Source organism: Lutjanus erythropterus, chromosome 21 (assembly GCF_056507025.1).
Source record: "Lutjanus erythropterus isolate fLutEry1 chromosome 21, fLutEry1.hap2, whole genome shotgun sequence".
In the NCBI taxonomy this organism is placed as follows: domain Eukaryota; kingdom Metazoa; phylum Chordata; class Actinopteri; order Lutjaniformes; family Lutjanidae; genus Lutjanus; species Lutjanus erythropterus.
The window spans coordinates 23,163,535-23,181,211 of NC_139337.1; the positions used below are offsets into that span (position 1 = coordinate 23,163,535).

General features: G+C 41.3%; 1 protein-coding gene across 1 annotated transcript; it reads left to right on the forward strand.

Moving 5' to 3' along the window:
* The first annotated feature begins 8,075 nt into the window (after positions 1-8,075).
* On the forward strand, positions 8,076-10,383 carry sox17 (SRY-box transcription factor 17). Its single transcript, XM_084747593.1, has 2 exons — positions 8,076-8,585; positions 9,153-10,383. Exons 1-2 carry the CDS (start codon positions 8,282-8,284, stop codon positions 10,040-10,042), a joined length of 1,194 nt encoding a protein of 397 aa, XP_084603719.1. The 5' UTR covers positions 8,076-8,281; the 3' UTR covers positions 10,043-10,383.
* Positions 10,384-17,677: the final 7,294 nt, after the last annotated feature.

The following is a 17,677-nucleotide window of genomic DNA, read 5'->3' on the forward strand; positions in this document are numbered from 1 at the left end:
AGCGTGCAAACCCCGAGGTCACCACAACTTGTGGTGCAAAGTTTCCAAACATCCTCATGTTAGCATGACTAAAGGCATATTTAAGATTTGTCTTGGACGCGGGCTTCGGTTTAGTCAAACAGACGGAGAATGAGGGCGAGACGAGAAGACAAGGCGGATGTGCTCATCTCCAAACTGAGAAGCCGAGACAAACAAGAAATAGTTTTATCATCAGAGCATCTTCGTGAGGCGGGGGCAGGATGGTGCTGCACGGGGGCACAGGGTGAAGACATCCTCGTCGCTCAACGTGAAATTAGCCGGCCAATAAACACAACAGGGCCAAGTAGATTCCCACCTGATTCCCAGCAGATCCCTGACAGATTAACGCCTCCAGAACAATGAGACGAGAGCGGAGACGGCTTCCTCTGTGTCCCCGTTTGTCTGCGGCAGACGACATCCCAGTGCTACCCTTTCTGCGGGGTTGTGGTGTGTGCTCATGGGCAGGGAAACTTTCCCAGCAATCCCCTGGGGGAGGGGGAAGACTATACCACCAATAACGCATAAAAAAACGTGGTCGTGTGTGTGCATGTGAGTGTGAGGCAGCGTGATCAGTTATATATTTTTATAGCGTCATTTTCCAGAATTTCAAGTCCCCAATTTCTGTGACCAAAGAGGGGAAAAAACATCACCAAACACAGACTCTCACTTCCTGTATGTGAGTGTAATTAAACCACCAACCTGTGGGTGATCTCTCATATCTGCAATCTCCCATGAGGTGATTTTCAGGTTAGTAAAGATCCAGTTGATCGTTGAGTGACAGCTGAACGCAGAAAAGAAACTCATTTTAAATTCCTGAGTGACATTATTAGTGCTGAAATTTGAAAATGTTCAAGCTTCAGGAAAAAAAGGTGTGATTTCTATTTACAGAATCAATCTCAGACAAGACGTTTCTTTCTCTCCTACAGCACACCTGCCGTGTGCTCCCCTCCTTAACCTCCTCATTCTCTCCTCCTGATGAGCCCCTTCCCCCACCCTGAAACACCTCCCGCCCTCCAGAGCAGGTGTTGGAGGAAGTCATAGTCTAATCAGACAATCTAAACAATCACTATCTCAACAGTGGTAATGACAAATGTCTACACTTACTGTTGGGTCCAAAACTGTATGGCTTCCAATTTATGTTCCAGTTTTAACAGTAATATAAACCTATAATACACACAGAAAAACTATAACATGAGTTTGATGTAGACTATCAGAGTATTTTTCATCATTATACCCTTTTAAAGCACATATCACATTGTCAGGTTGCCAAACTACTAAATGACTGTTAATGTGAATGGGTTGTTTGTAGTGATGAACCTACAGAGAATTACCCAACTTTGCAGCTTTCTCCGAATCCAAATGAGCTCATTGTTTTGGTTCTCGGGCCTTCAAGCTTTCTTTTTTGATTCAGTCTCAGTGTATTTCCCTTCATTCACAGCTGTCTTCAGGAAAAACCTACCTGCCCATCATCAGACACAGCGAGCAGCTAGTTGGTGAACAAAGCTGAGCAGCTAAAGAGACAGATATTCCCCTAAGAGTTGGTGGACACCAAAACGGAGCTAAAAGAGACTAAATATTGGACCTACAATCCCCAAGTGGACATGATGAATGCTGATGTTCCTCCACCTCCAGCTGTTAGCTAATTTGTTAGCCGTATCAACTTTATAAGGTGATAATATATCAGTGTTGTGATTAGAGCTCCAAAGTGGCCAAAAAGCCTATTAGTGCAGGTTTGAGTTCTCTAAAAAGACAAGCCTGGCATCACCAGACTAATTCACAAATGCTTTTAGTCTAAGATCTCTCACTTAATTTACACTTTCCAAAGGGCATCATCAGTGGATGCAGACCAAAATGTCTTGGACCTGTAACCAATTAGAGCAGTGAAACTTCAGTGAGTAGCAGTCTGTGACACTTGCAAGTCGGGGTGGTGCTTGGTCCGGTTTCAAACAGGAAAAAATGGCAGCCTGGTGGCAAAGAAATAAATGAAATGAAAGAAATAAATGTGTTACCGAAACCATTTGAGGTGAGAAGTAGGCAGCGCAATAACAGAATCTTGATTCATATTTGATCAGCACTTCCTAGTCTGACAGTTTTATCTGGGCTTCGTGGGTCTGGTACTTTGCACATTGCATCAAACCCGTCCAATATTAAATAAGCAGTTGTGATTGGATGGGTTGAAATCTGTCTGAACCGGAGGGTGGCCAGACTTATAGAGCTCTAATCTGTTATTACATATTTTTATAACATCCAGTGTTTCATAGTGTTAGCAATCTATGACGTTTCCACATGGTGCTTCTTCCCACAGGGAGAGCAGAATGGTAAATGGTTAATAAGTTAATTTGTCAGATTGTAAGATTGTTGAGCCTCATTTCCAAATTGGCAGTATTTCAACACAGGAATGAGACTTCATAATCAATTATCTTTCTCTTAGAAATGTCCAGATGTTTGGGCTTTTTTCATGATAAATGGCTGAAATGATTAAAGATCTTGTAAAAAATCTCGAAATATATAAAATTAGGTCTGAAAATTATGAAAAAATTGTAGTTGCTCTGCTCTGAAACGCCACTCCACTGTCTCGGTGTCAAACACCAGTATGACCTGAAAATGACCTGAAACATGGACGCTCTGTCTGGCTGCTTTATTGGACATGACCAGACATGTTTGAGTCACCAGAGCCAGAGGACAGTGACAGGATGTTTTTGTTTTTTTTTCTTCTCTGTTGAGTTGTTGGAACTGAGGGGAGCTGAAGTGAACTGCCGAGCTGATTTGGTTCGCTCATAACTGACTGTGAGGGGAGGGGGATGCGGCGTCGTTTGTGTGTGGGTTCTTGGGGTTTTTTATAATGTTGGGGGACCACGGCTCCGGCACGTCACTGAGTCATGTATCAGAACCGCCCAAAAAAATCCTGAAAACACGAACAGAATTCAGTACTACATAGTTCACAGTGTTTTCAGCAGCTATATTCTCACATTTATAATGTGTTTAGAAGAAAAACTTTACTTTAAGTGGCAATCAAAATTATTGCAAATGAATAGTCTGTTGATTTAATGCTCCATTAATGAACTAAACATACTTGAAGAAGAGTGAGTCTTTGAGATTAGTACAGTGTACCCTAATGTTTGCAGCTAATTAACAGGGTTATTGTTAAAACTTTGCCCTTCTGTGTCTTTGTCCAGCTCAGGCCTCTGCAGCAGAGCGGCTCAGGGGATCAGTCTAGAGTGCTAACATATATATACCTTCCGTCCCTGTGATTTAAACTAACACCACTGCCTCGCAGCGCGGCACAAAGGAGCCAGCAAACACATTGTGCAATTCCCAAGAAAGCCACCCACAGACATTTATACAGCAAGACTGGCGACCAGCAGCTCAACCGCGTTTCAGAACTCGCTTGGAAGGCGGACAGTTTGTGCTGCTACGCCAAGGACAGGAAGTGCTTGCAGAGGGACAGGAAGTGCTCACCGCTGCAGTAGCCGAGGCTGGAACTGAGATAATGCCATTGTGTAAGCAAGCCAAGTGACCTCTCCCTGAGCGCACAGTCCAGAGGCTGGCGTCGAGAGCCCTGGCCCCCACCCAGCCCCAGACTCCCCAGGCACGGGGTGGGGGACTTGGTGGAGGGACAGGGGGGAGGAATGGAGGGCGAGGGAGGAGGAGGAGGGGGGGGTATGAGGCGTGTCACCTCGCCTTACCCCCCCACCCCCACCGCCACTGAGCTGACTCTGAACCTCACCTTGTAGAGGAAATGTGGCTACGACTCCAGACTTTATGACTTCTCCCATCAAAAGCCAGGATTTTTACTCCCACACAGAGAGAGAGGAGAGAGGAGAGAGGTGGCCCGGGCACACTCACACCCCACACCCATGTCCAGACACACACACACACACACATACACACACACACGCACACACGCACACACACACACACACACACACACACATACACACACACACTGAGTCTCGCTTTCTCCACTCTCTTACACTCTTAGAAATAAGGGTTTCAAAAAGGTTCTTCCTGAAGGGCTGAGATTCTACCCAGAACCTGAAGAACCATTTTGTTTGAAGAACCAGTTTGTCAAGTGTTCTTTGTAAGATAAAGGGTTCCATTATGAACCATTTTCATCCGAAGAACCCCCTTTGGAAGACAGACTCTTTCATCAAGGGTTGTTTTTACCATAACATAAAAGAGTTCTCGGTAGAACTGCCTGGGTGGGTTCTAGATAGAACCTTTGGAATATAAAAAGGTTCTCAGCAGAACCCTGAGTACATTCTAGATAAAGCCTTTGGAATATAAAAGGTTTCTCAGTAAAATCCCGAGTTGGTTCTAAATAAAACACTTGGAATATAAATAGGTTCTCTGTAGATAAATCCCATAGAATATAAAAAGGTTTCCATTAGAACCCCAAGTGTGTCCTAGATAAAACCATTAGAATATAAGAAGGTTTCCAGTAGAACCCCATGAATGTGTTCTAGATGAAAACCCTTGGAATATAAAAAGGTTCTTGGTAGAGCCCCTGCATGGGTTCTTGTTAGCACCCAGAAGGTTCTGAATACAACCCCCAGAGAGGGTTTTGGGTGGAAACATTGCACCATAGAAGGGTTCTTTGCTGAACCTTTCACAGGCAGTTCTAGATGAGACCTTTCACAGATGGTTCTTGGTATAACCCTTTATGTTGGCATGCAAAGGTTCTATCAGAAACCAAAAAGGGTTCTTGTATGGTAACAGGCTGAAGAACCCTATATGGTTCTAGTTGGCAGCTTTATTTCTCAGAGTGTAGTATCGGAGGGGGAAACGTTATCAGGTCATCAGCGGTAAAATAGATGATGACAGTATTATGGTCCAGATCCTGTCCCATGCAGCGCTCTGGCTGAACCTCCATCCAAAACACCCTCCCATCAACCCCCAGAGGGTCATCCGGCGTGCTCTGGAGTCCCCGCTGGTGTCTGCACGGGGCACGAAAAGGTTGCATAAGCATCTCTCGTATTTCTGTCAGCCGCTTTTGACGTGTCAGAGCGAGCAGTGATGGGAACGGTCTGAGAAAAGACGGAGCTGACAGGTTGAGGTCTGCCGGCCCTGATAAGAACCCCCGCAGCCTGTGGCTGATGTTTAGATTTCTGACCACAAACAGGGAGCTTCATTCTCCAAGTCTGGATATTTGAGGTGCAACAGGTTGCTTTAACCTTCCCCCCCCCCTGTTTCACCCTGTGCTGGTCTGGCACAGCTGCTCCAAAAACAAGGAAACACATTCTCACACATTTCTGTAGCTTCGCACGTGTGTCGTGGAGTTAATGGAGTTTATATTTGACTACTGGCTGATGTCATCTACACATATTCCATGAGCTATGAATGCTGCTCAGTCCAGAAGTGTCACCTCAAACTGAGAGTGAAACTCCATGTTGTCAAGCCTCATGGAGGGATATTTTGGTAGTGGTGGCTCCCAGCACCCCGGGGCTGAGTCACGACTAAGTGACCTAATGGCAGTTAGCGGTTAGGCAACAGTTAAAACTATCTCTCCATCAGAAAACCCTGTATTCCCTGTAGTGACCAGTCATGTTCACTGGGAGGCTGCTGAGCCCGGTCCTGTCGCCAGCTAACAGCAGCTAACATTTAACAGTTACGGTTAGTTACAACAGCAACAACTAAGCTGCTAAAGCTATCTGTCCATCTGGAAATTCTGTAATTAAGCCACTGAGAGATGGAGCTAAGCAGCTGGAGGACATCAGGGGGAAACAAGAAAATATTTTCTCCATAAAATGTGATTTACAAAAATCAGTGAATAAACTTAGAAAGTTGTGTTTTTGCACAGTGAAACACTCCAATCGGCTCCTGTGAACGGGTGTATTCTCCGTCAATGCTCAGGAGCATCATAACTACAGAGCAACTTTTTTGTCGTTGTTGGGCCAGATACTGATGAACAGTGAAATATATGTGTGATAAAAACACTTAAACATTGACTTTGACTTCATGAGAGCTTTAAGTTAAATTTAAAAAAGCATTAACATCAAAATATACCTGAAGTACCACAAGTAAAAGTACTCATTATGCAGAATGGTACATCTGAGAAGATTAACTATGAACTTATTAGACTACAATTATTTTTTGTTGAATATTAGTCACATTTTGGATTAATCTGAATCTGTAAAAATGTAACTGACACATACACACTGTGAAAAAACATACAGGAATTTAGTGGAATCAACTCATCTTTCCTCATTAACATAACATAGGCTTTATTTATTCATTCAAGTTAATTAAACCTAAAATTTCTAGTATGTGTTTTCAGAACTTATAAACATGAGTTCTTCAAACTTTAAGCCTTTTGACTTGACACAAAGTGATGGAACAAACATGTACTTTAGTAAATGTACTTAATTACATTCCACCACTGTACTTTGGGGTGAAATATATCACTATTTGCACAGTGACTTTGCCTTATTTTAAGCCAGACCATGATTGTAAAGCACACAATGAGATGAATGAGCATCTAATGAGGTAAAAATAATTTGATGGAGACACAATAGTTCACATATTTTGGGTGAAATGCACCTTAAAGCTTTGCTGAAAGAGAGATAATAGCTGGGAATCAAATCCAGAGCACATGAAAATAATCATTCTCACTCTTTTAAGTATACTGATGTATTTTTAGTCATCACAGACTTGGCATTATTCCAAGTATGTCCTTGTATTACATCATTCCTGCAAAAAATAAGTTAAGACAAAGATATTTGGGCGTTTTTCCAGACACAATCTGTTCTGTCACAGAAAGAAAAAATCAAAACAGAGTGTTTTACGCCCTGAACTTAATCAGTCAGCTGTTTGTTTGGTTCATTAACATCCCAGACGTCTAGTCGGGTGAAGACAGTGTGTCCACATGAGAAACTGTTCTGACATTTGAACGTCACAGCCTGAGAGACAACAGTATCACAACATTTAACAGTTTTTGGTGTCACCGGCTGCATCACTTCATGTGATAGGTGTTTATTTAAGCTTTCTCCACTCTTATTGATTTCACTTTCAGGGCATTTAAGATCCTCAATTAACGCCTTTTGTCCAGCTGCAGTCTAAGAAAAGTCTCCATCCATCGAGACGACCGTGCGTAATGAGGGAGCCATTAACTCCACGCGTAAACCTGATATTCAAGATTTTAACACAGTTAATTCACCCAATACACAGACTGACGATCAAGTTTATTGATGTCTGAGTATTAGTGTCAGTTAATATCAGGGTTGCCTCAGGTTACAATTAAATGTTCTCAGTCAGTGAATATGAATTAAACTGTTTTTTGTTTTGTAATTAGTAACGTAATTCATTTATCAGCAAAACATTTAATCTAATGTAAATATTTTTGGATCACTTTTGATTCACACTGAAAATATCGTACGTTATACTAAAAGAAAACAAACAAATATAGCCGCAAAAATGCTACAAATATTCTTTTGTTTCTCTTAAAAAATCTCAAAATATTTCCGCCACAAAGTTTATGAAATAAAATTTAGAATTGCCATATTTCAAACAGGAATGTAGTCAAGTAATCCTTGACAGTATGACTATAATCTAATTACATTTTTCAAATGTAATCTGGTTTGATTACAGTTACTTATGTTTTGTAATCTGATGACGTAATCCCGATTACATGTAATCTGTTACTGCTCAGCCCTGTCTAATACAAGCGTGAGAAATAAAACTGGACGAACTAAACGTTATTGTGGATTAGAGACTTCAGTTTCACCTCTTTTCGCTCCAAAAGTGGATACAATTAAACAATTTTAACACCTTGCACTAAAGTCTGAATTTAAATCTTGGTGTTTAATTTCGCTCTAATTTAGTTTTAATCTAAATTTGCAGCACATATTCAGCAGCATATATTCTTATTGTCAGTTAGGGTTTTTGGATCGATATGAAATCTCTCTGTCTGTCCTCAGAGGGTCTTTCTCAGCTCTTCAAACAAGGGTCGGAGGCGGGGTACTGAAACTTTTTTACACCTTTGTAGTGGGCACTCCCCCCACATGGTGATTGGCTGCCTGTGAGTTTATAGCTCACCAACCTTCACATCCACCGCTGAGTAGTCGGTATCGTTCAGTCCACGCGTCCTCTGGAAGAAGTGGCCAATGGATGTGACTAATTATTTTCCATTCCAGCTTGAAAGCCAGAAACCTTCTTAAGATCTTTGTTTTAAATTTAATTTATCTGCAGTCTGCTCTCGGTGGTCGTGTGTTGTCGCCTCTGCTCCGGTGGCTCTCCAACCAAAAACCCTCCCAGCTGGACAGAGATGAGCAGTCCCGATGCGGGTTACGCCAGCGACGATCAGACCCAGGCAAGGTGTACGATGTCAGTCATGATGCCTGGAATGGGACACTGCCAGTGGGCCGACCCTCTCAGTCCTCTCGGGGACGCCAAAGTGAAGAACGAGCCGTGCGCCTCCTCCAGCTCCGGCGGCGGCCAGAACCGCGGGAAGAGCGAGCCGCGGATCCGACGGCCCATGAACGCGTTCATGGTGTGGGCGAAGGATGAGCGCAAGAGGCTGGCGCAGCAAAACCCGGACCTGCACAACGCCGAGCTGAGCAAAATGCTGGGTAAGTCACTGAAATACTTTATTTAATAAATCGCATGGTGTTTGCCACATTGTCAAATCTGTGCATACAATTTTACGCACTTAATATCATGTTCTGTCTTTATTCTTCTCAAAAACACATGGATGGTTATTTTTCAGTCAGTGCAGCAGTTGCTAAAGGCATAATATGCAACTTTTTTCTATAAATAAAAACAATATATAGGCTCATATACACATAATCCCTTTCAATCATCACTTATGACCCACTAAACATGTGTGGTAGTGACTGTATCTGCAGAGCTCCTGCACAGTTTCTGTATTTCTCTTTGTTTGGCTGTGTTTAGGACACTTTACCAACCCAGAATATCAGTATTTGACATCCTGGGAATGAGACACAACAATAAACTACGAACAGCTTGAATAAATCGTACTCATTCTACCTTCAAATGCAGCAGGTGTTATTAAAAGTTCTCGTGTCTGAGTTAAAAACCTGTCCCTGCCCCCTAAAATGGCAACAATCTATTTTTGTGTGTCTGTGTTCGGTCTCTGCTGACATATCATTGATGTGCGCTCTCCTCTTGACCTACAGGGAAGTCATGGAAAGCCCTTCCTGTCACAGAGAAGCAGCCGTTTGTGGAGGAGGCCGAGCGGCTGCGGGTGCAGCACATGCAGGATCACCCAAACTACAAGTACCGGCCGCGACGGAGGAAGCAGGTGAAGAGGATTAAGAGGCTGGACTCTGGCTTTCTGGTCCACGGCGTGTCCGATCACCAGGCCCAGGCGATGCCCGGGGACGTGAGCCTGGGTTTGGGCTACCACTCCGAGCACGGCTTCCAGCTTCCTCCACAGCCGCTCAGCCACTACAGAGATGCTCAGGCTCTTGGGGGCCCCTCGTATGAGACCTACAGCCTCCCCACGCCTGACACCTCCCCCCTGGACGCTGTGGAGTCAGACTCCATGTTCTTCCCTCCACACTCACAAGAGGACTGCCACATGATGCCTGCGTACACTTACCACTCCCAGGCGGCGGCAGAGTACCAGCCACAGGATCCTCTCGCCAACCACCCCCTGCACCGACACCCTGCCTCGGCTCCGGAGCAGCCCCCTCAGCCCGCCGCCCTCCCACCTTCCTACATGGGATGCCCCAACCCTCTGGCCATGTATTACACCCAGCACTGCAGCCCCGGCCATCCCAAACGGCACCCTGGCGGCGGGGCAGGACAGCTCTCCCCCCCTCCTGACTCCCACCCTCACTCAGCAGCAGACAGCGTGGAGCAGATGCACCACTCCGAGCTGCTGGCCGAAGTGGACCGCAGCGAGTTCGAGCAGTATTTGAGCTCCTCTGCGGCGCGTGCGGACATGACAGGCTTGCCGTACGGGCCACACGAGGCCGGCATGCAAGGACCTGAGAGCCTCATATCATCGGTGCTGTCAGACGCCAGCACAGCTGTGTATTACTGTAGTTACAACAACTCCTAACCTCCTGCTGCAAGGACACATGATCTGACCTCAAATCTCTGTAGCTAAATCTGAACAAAAATGTTTTTATTTTTTTAAATTTGTTTTTCACTACTATAGCACAGAAGGTCCATGAGATTTTAAAAATGAAGCTCTGGAGAAGACTGTTGTACTGTAAAGAATATTTTAATAACATGAACACTGGTTTTTAACTTTTTTTTTTCCTCCACCCTTGCAGGGAAATGAATTCATTTTGTGATAATAAATATTGTACAGTCACTATTTTAAAGTTTATGTATATACTGAAGGTGTTTTTTATACTTTTTTTGCACTTTTGAGAAATAAATTTTTTGCAAATAGACTCATAGACTCTTGTATTTGTTATTTCACGTTCTTTTAAATCTCAGATGCTGGTTGAAGCTTTCTTTATAATGCAAGCACATTTTGTGCTCTTTAATTTTATTTTGGGGTATATTTTACTCTAAATCAAAACCTCTATCAGCTAAAAGAAGACACTAAACATCAAACTGGAATTTAGTGGAATTAAGTAGTTAGTCTCAAATTCAGGTTAATTTTTTTTATTGTCAGACCACTTCATAACGCATAAACCTGAGTTCAAACTCTTCAAACTCTCTTCAAACATCTGTTTTGTAGTTTGAAGAAAACACACGATGGAAAGCTGCTGAGCGTCTTTAATACATGTTAAGATAAATCATGGTTGTTTCTTTTCATAATAATCAAACCAGTGGTGAAACAGTGATTAACTTTGTTCAGCTTAATATCTCGAGTGGATTGAATCTGAATGTTTTCTCAAGTTCACTTAACTAAACTCAACTGGTTTTACATTTTCAAGACAAGTTTGAGCCGATTATTCAACCCATGTCAAGTTAACTCACATTTTTAAGTTGAACCAAGTTAAAATTATTTATCTGATTATTTTCCTGATTGGTCAGTGAGTTTATGATGAAAAATATGAAAATCCATACACACCATAAAATAATAATTAGTGTTCGGCCTTTTTAAAAATCTTAGGTTGGCTGAATTTGAAAAAGAAAAGTTGAGGCAATTTTGTGATTAAACTTAAATTAATGAGTTGATTGAACTCTTTGCATCACATTCATTCAAATCATCATTCAAGTGAGAAGACTTCAAAGCCCATGTTTCCGAGTTCTGACCGGTCCAGAAAATAAAAACTAGAAATTTTCAGTTTAATGAGCTTGAATAAATAAAACTTGTATCTTTATGTTAAGTTAATGAGAGAAGATTAGTTGGCTCCACTAAATTCCTGAATGATTTTCTACAGAACAAATTCACTTTTCAGATGTTTTTCCACGTGGCACAACATTACCGTTGGCACTGTGTTACATGGCACTACCTCTGTTGGTTTTTCCCACTTCCACCACAGAGCTGAATGGGCTCCCAGCAGCACCAGTTGCTCACCTGGAAGCGGGGCAGCGACCCGGCTTCCTGGCCCGGACAGAGTGGAGGTAATCTCAGTGTCCGCGTTACACATGGCGCCTTGTTTTCGCAGCATGGGAACACAGTTTATGCTCCGGACATCCTGCCTGTAAATGATTTAGTCTCTTCTGATTAATGCTAAGGGCCATTAAAATTCACCGAGGCCTACTACAGCTCTGTTAAACAATGGTGACACTTTATTTTGTGTATTTTCACAGCTGAACATGAGGTACATTTCAATATGCATCCTCCTGCTATGCATAATAACACAGCAATGACATCAGGTTTTATTCCTGTGGGTATACCGATATACCCTGCGATATATTTATCCACCAACGCCAGTCTGTCGCTTCATCATATATCAGATTTATCAGGTAAAACTCTTCAAGAGTTCAGCCTAAACCTTGAGGATAATTCATGGTATTTATAGCTGAGAAAGAGTCCCATTTTATAAATAGAGATTTTCCCGATTTTAAAAGGAAGAGGTTCTTCTCTGAGGGGTCAATCACCCTGACCCCACCATCCATTTTTAGCACTTCAGAGGAAACATGTTCCAGAGGTGTATATGTTCGTGCGCTTTGTTCATGCTGAATGTTTTTAAATATTCTCTTATGTAGGAGACGTAGTGGTTAAAGCTCAAGGTAAATATTGCTGGTTCTTCCCACGGTCTTAATAATGATGTCAGCTCTTGTTTAAGTCAAGAAAATCTTGTCCAAACAGCAACAATTTGACTTCAACATGCATTATTGAGTGTTTTTCCTCCAAACGAGTACGTCTGACATGTGTAAGGTACGTCTTCTTACTTCCCTCACACCCAGACCGACTTATTTCCCTTCGGGCCGTGCAGAACAATCCACTGTAATTGGTGTGAATGTGTTTAAATTCAGTCTGCAGCTGAGTGGCAGGTTTATCCTCCCTGTTGTTACAGCTAATGGGCGCATAACAACAGGCTCAGGCCACGATCCCCCAGGCATCAGCAGAGTGGGTGGGGGTCACCTGCACAGACTTAGGCAGAGGCAGACCCCCCATGTCAGCCCATGATATTATCTGCACACGCTAATTGATCTGGGCTAATTGACGAGGAAGAGCAAAGATTATGTTAAAGACACAGGGAGGTGTTGGCCAAAAAATGAAGTATGCTGTAAATATTAGGATGAGACTTTTAATGCTGTGGGAGAAAAGTGATTATGTTTTGTTTTAATTTTTCTGTAGAATGAAAAGTGAGAGTCTAGAAACCTTGAAATCTTCTGTCACATACACAAAAATATGTGCACTGTAAAAATAAGTGTCCAGGCTGCCTTAAAATTTTAAGTTGACTGAATTTGAAAAGCTAAGTTGAGATAATTTTGTAATGATTCAAAATAAACAAACTTTTTTAAAAATTAAAAATTAACGAGTTGATTGAACTCTGGACATTATATGAGTTCTAAAATGTTCTGAAAATAAAAACTAGAATTTTTTAAAGCTTCATTAACTTTTTTTAAAAATAAAACTTGTATATTTACATTAAGTTAATGAGAAAAAAAATGTTTATTCCAGTATATTCCTGCATGATTTCTTACAATGAGTGAAATGCAGTCTCGTTTAGCTAGCAAGAAAACAATGCAACCTTTTAGCTAGCTAGCAAACAATTTAACATTTTGTTGAGGAATACAAAGCATCTCAAAGCTAACTGGTTTTACTTTTAAAAACTTTTTTACTCAGTATAAATATAACTAAATAATAAAAAATGTACAATTGAATAATTTATAGATATAAAAATGTCAATTTTCACACAGGTTTTAAAATCACATGTACAGCACAAGATGGTAATTTAGTTGTACTGTGGTCACGTGTGTTTTTTGTAATGTGTTTTCAGGGTGTTTACATATGAAATTAATGTAAAATGTTATTAGTATATCTTTTATCTTATTTTTTAATAGAGGTATCTCGTATATTTTAAATTGCTGTTTATTCTTTAATTTCTGTTGTTTTAACTGTTTCAACTTTGTATTGTTGTTTCAACTTGTCTATACAGCCCTGTGAATCAACCTGTGTGTATGACACGTGCTTTATAAATAAAACCGCCTCACATAAAGACAGTGACAGGTCATGATGTCAGGCAAAACAGACAAACATGCAAATACTGTTTGTTTATGTACAGATGTAGGTCAAAAGATGTACTTTTCCCTTACTATAACTCAGTCTTGTTGCAAATCCACTCAAGAATAAGCAAATTCAATATTGTGTGGATTTATGTGTAAAAGTCTGAGTTATATTGTCTGCGTTTGAAGTTATTTACATTTGCATTAGTGTAAGCAGCACTGAGAAGTTTCCAGGTGGAAGCAAGACATTCAGTCAGAGCAGAGAGAGCACAGCTCAAAGCTCAGGAAATCAGGGCTTTCATGGTGTTCCCATGCTGCAGTGGTGTTTGTGTGTGTCTGTGTGTGCAGGTGTGTGTGTGTGTGTGTGTGTGTGTGTGTGTGTGTGTGTGTCCCGGGGCCTCGCTGCCAGCAGTCTGCAGAGAGCCACTCAGAGATTACAGCAGGACGGCCGGCTACATTAACACAGCAGCACTTAATCATGGCACTGCCCTAATCTCATCTCAGGTAGCTGCCTTTCACAAACACGCCGACAAACGCAGCTTCATTTACCCGCACAGCCAGCTGCAATTTATTTCATTCAGCATCCAATAAAACATCAATATCTGCTTTATTATTTGACCAGCTCGGGTGCAAACATGCTGAAGCTGAGTTAGAGGCTTTATTAGTCATTATAATGTCACGTTAACTGTGGTTGAATGTACTGTACTTCTTAAATAAACACTGAATGTGCGCATAACATCCAGCCTCTGCATGAGCTGAATCCAGGTGCAAGCAATTATATCTAATGGATGTCTCTTTCTCTTGACTTTACACCATTCAGAGGGCAAATAAAAAGGCATTTTTAAACAATGATTTTTCATTTTGGGTGCAGTAGAGATGTGGCTTGTGCAAAAACAGGCTAATAACAAGAACAAACCCGAAACAATGACTTGATTAAGCAATTTATCAGCTGAAGGAAAGTAATTCACTGTCATTTTGATAAGCCATTAACTTTATCAAGAGTTTATAATTATAACTAAGTTTTATTAATGCTATTAATAAAGAGTAATAAAGACCTTATAAGCTATTAATAAGAGCTAGTTTTGGGTTGCCAGGTTGTAGAAATTCCCTTTGACTGAGTAGACGACGAAACCACTTGCCTGCAGAGGACCTGGACTAAAATCCATTTATTAGCACCTTGTTAAGCATTTGGTGCCCAATAAATCTCATATGGAAAAATGCCTATTCAGTTTCTCACATGTCAGGTTATACTGCTTTTGTAAATTGAATATCTTTTAGATTTGTACTGTTGGCCTCTGGGAACATCATTATTTTCTAATATTTCATAGACCAGTCGCTCTCATGCCTTTTTCAATAATGTACCCCTTTGAAATATATATTTTTTTTAACCTGAGTTCCCCCAGACCATCATGAAACATTTTTGGTAGAAAGAAAATGCCAGTATAAAGAGGTACACGAGCTTATTGAGGTTAATCCAGGTTAATTAAAACATATTCTTCCTGGCATTTTGTTGGCTCTGTTTTTTCTTTCTTTTTCTCTTTTTTCTCTGTGTTTTCAGCTGTTTTATTGCTATGTTACAACCACAAATCCATTTTCTTGGTTTTTGTCTGTCAGTCAACAAGGAAACAGTCCCGTCACACTGAACTTGGTTCTATTTGTTGCTTTCTTCTTCTGTGAGGTTTTATGGCAGATGCCAGTTTTTGGCAGTTAACGACAGCATAGGGATATTAAATAAAACTACAACAACATTTACATTTGTTATTGAACTAATTATTGTAGCCTCATGTACCCCATGCAGTACTTGAAGATACCACTAAGGGTAGTATTTCCTAAACGATTAATTTATCAACTGACCCTTTCTAAGCCCCGCCCCTTTTTGCTCTGAGCACCAATAGCAGTTGAGCAAACTTGGTACCTCTGTCAACTTTTTTCCTAAAAGTGACATACTGTATATTCACATCTTAATCAAGCTAATATCAGCAAAATGCTAACAACCAGCTAGTCAATGTTAGCAAAATAATAGCTAACTAGCTAGCTGACGGCTGATGTGGATTAGCTAGCTAGTTGGCTAGTGTTTTGATAACATTAGCTATCTTAACATGTGAATATATGTTGCTTTTACAGGTTCCCCAACAATGTCTTTCAACCACCTTCAAAATTTGTTTTCTTTTCAACATAGACAAGTCTAGCACATATCATATCTAAGAACAGGAAACAGGAAAGGAGAAAGTTGACCAAGGTACTGAATATGCTCAATTGTCACTGGAGCACAGAACAAAAAGGGGCGGGGCTTAGGAAGGGTCAAAGTAATGGTCAGCTGCAGCCAAAACCCCAAATAAACACTTTAGGTGAATAACTCAATAGCAAAAGTCAAAATATTTAGTGATTATTCACATACATTCTTCGTGTTCATGTCAACAAAGACATTACTAAGCAGCAACATATGCCTCGTCTCATGTTACTATGACAACAAAGCCCACGTGCACATTAAACCACCTCAAAAGTGTTTGGTTCCATCATAAGTGTCACCCAGTAATGCACACACATAAATAAAAATGCTCTCGTGGCGGTGAAGATTCCCTTCAGCGACAGACCCGGAGGGGCTGCAAGGGCCCGAACTGATTAAGTCATTGATAGCAGATTGCAAATACAGCATGTGAGACAGCTGCAGGAGAGGGTGTGTCCCTCGTCTAAAGCAGGGCTGGTTGCTCATAATCCCAGGCATATGCTGTCCCTCTCCGGCCCGCTTTTATGGTCTCTGCCTGTCACACCACCGTCCAGTTGTGCTCCCACTATATATAGTGGATCCAGTCAATCCGTCCACTCAGTGCTGTGACTCAATAGTTTATTTTCCTTCTGATTCCAGCTTTGCTTTAATTGTCACACATTCAGTTATAAATAGTCGATAACTTGAACAGGTACCCCGACTTTTTATGCCAAGATGTCAGCTGCTGTGTCAGAATTCACAGGGATTATTCACAAATGGTTTTTGAAGTATTTTTATTGCACAGCACAGCAGTTATGGTACAGTAACATAAGGTGCAACATCATTTAACAGCTTGGCATCAGAGCTTGCATTTTTAATTTCTGATGGAAAATTTTAACCTCTTAGCCCCTGAGGACCCTTTGGTGGCTTCAGTCATGTTGTGCAGGAAAGCATTTAGTTTAGTTTTAAATTGTGGTCAAACATACAACAGTGTTAGTGTGAAAGTTATATTATTGGGTCCTGCACACACAATCCTGGCACATGGACATAAAACAAACAAAAGAACTTTATTTTTCTCCCATGATTTCCAACTAAATTATGCCCAAAAAGGTTCCCTTCCAAAAACACAACTCCAATTTTTTTGAACTCATCAGAAATGTGGGACATTCTACTAAAAAAATAACCTGAAAATCATCAGAAAATGAGCAGTAAAACATCAAATAGCCTTCATCATAAGTTTAATCTAAAACACATGAAATACAAAGCCTTTTTTGTGTAAAGAGAAGCCATTAAATTGACCTATTTCAATAGCTAATGACACGTACCTGAACGCAACCCTTAGGAATCTTTGGCTTTTGGTTAAATTCTGTCTTTCACACAATGAACCTGTATGTGATAAATGGGAATAATTGAATTAATGTTTAAAACAGGCCTTATTTTACCAAAAGAAAAGGACATTGTGGTGAACAAAAGTGTAAAATTACATGCAGATATCATAAATAGCTGTGACACAAACAAATTCAAGCAGAGAGGGAGAATCTAGGACTGATTATAAAATAGTAGTCTGGTGCCAGAGAACATTTTTCAAGCTGGCTGGCACATTTGTTTCACAGTCAGGAATTGAGTCAGGGAGCTGAATCAACTCCAGGCCTCTCCTGATCAGCTCAGCGCTCTCTCCGTTCTTTTGTTTGAATCCCCTTGTGGCATCCAGGACAATTTTTAGCTCGTGTCCAGGCGGGTAGTGAGTATAAGATGACTACATCAGCAGTCAGTTTCCTCTCCAGTGTGTTTTTCTTTGGGAGGCTAAAAGGTGTTGGCAGAGTACAGCCACATTTTACTCTCTGTAAGTCTTGTGTCCCCTTGTTACAGGATTCCCTGTTGGCTCTGCAACTCCCTTCTTTGGAAACA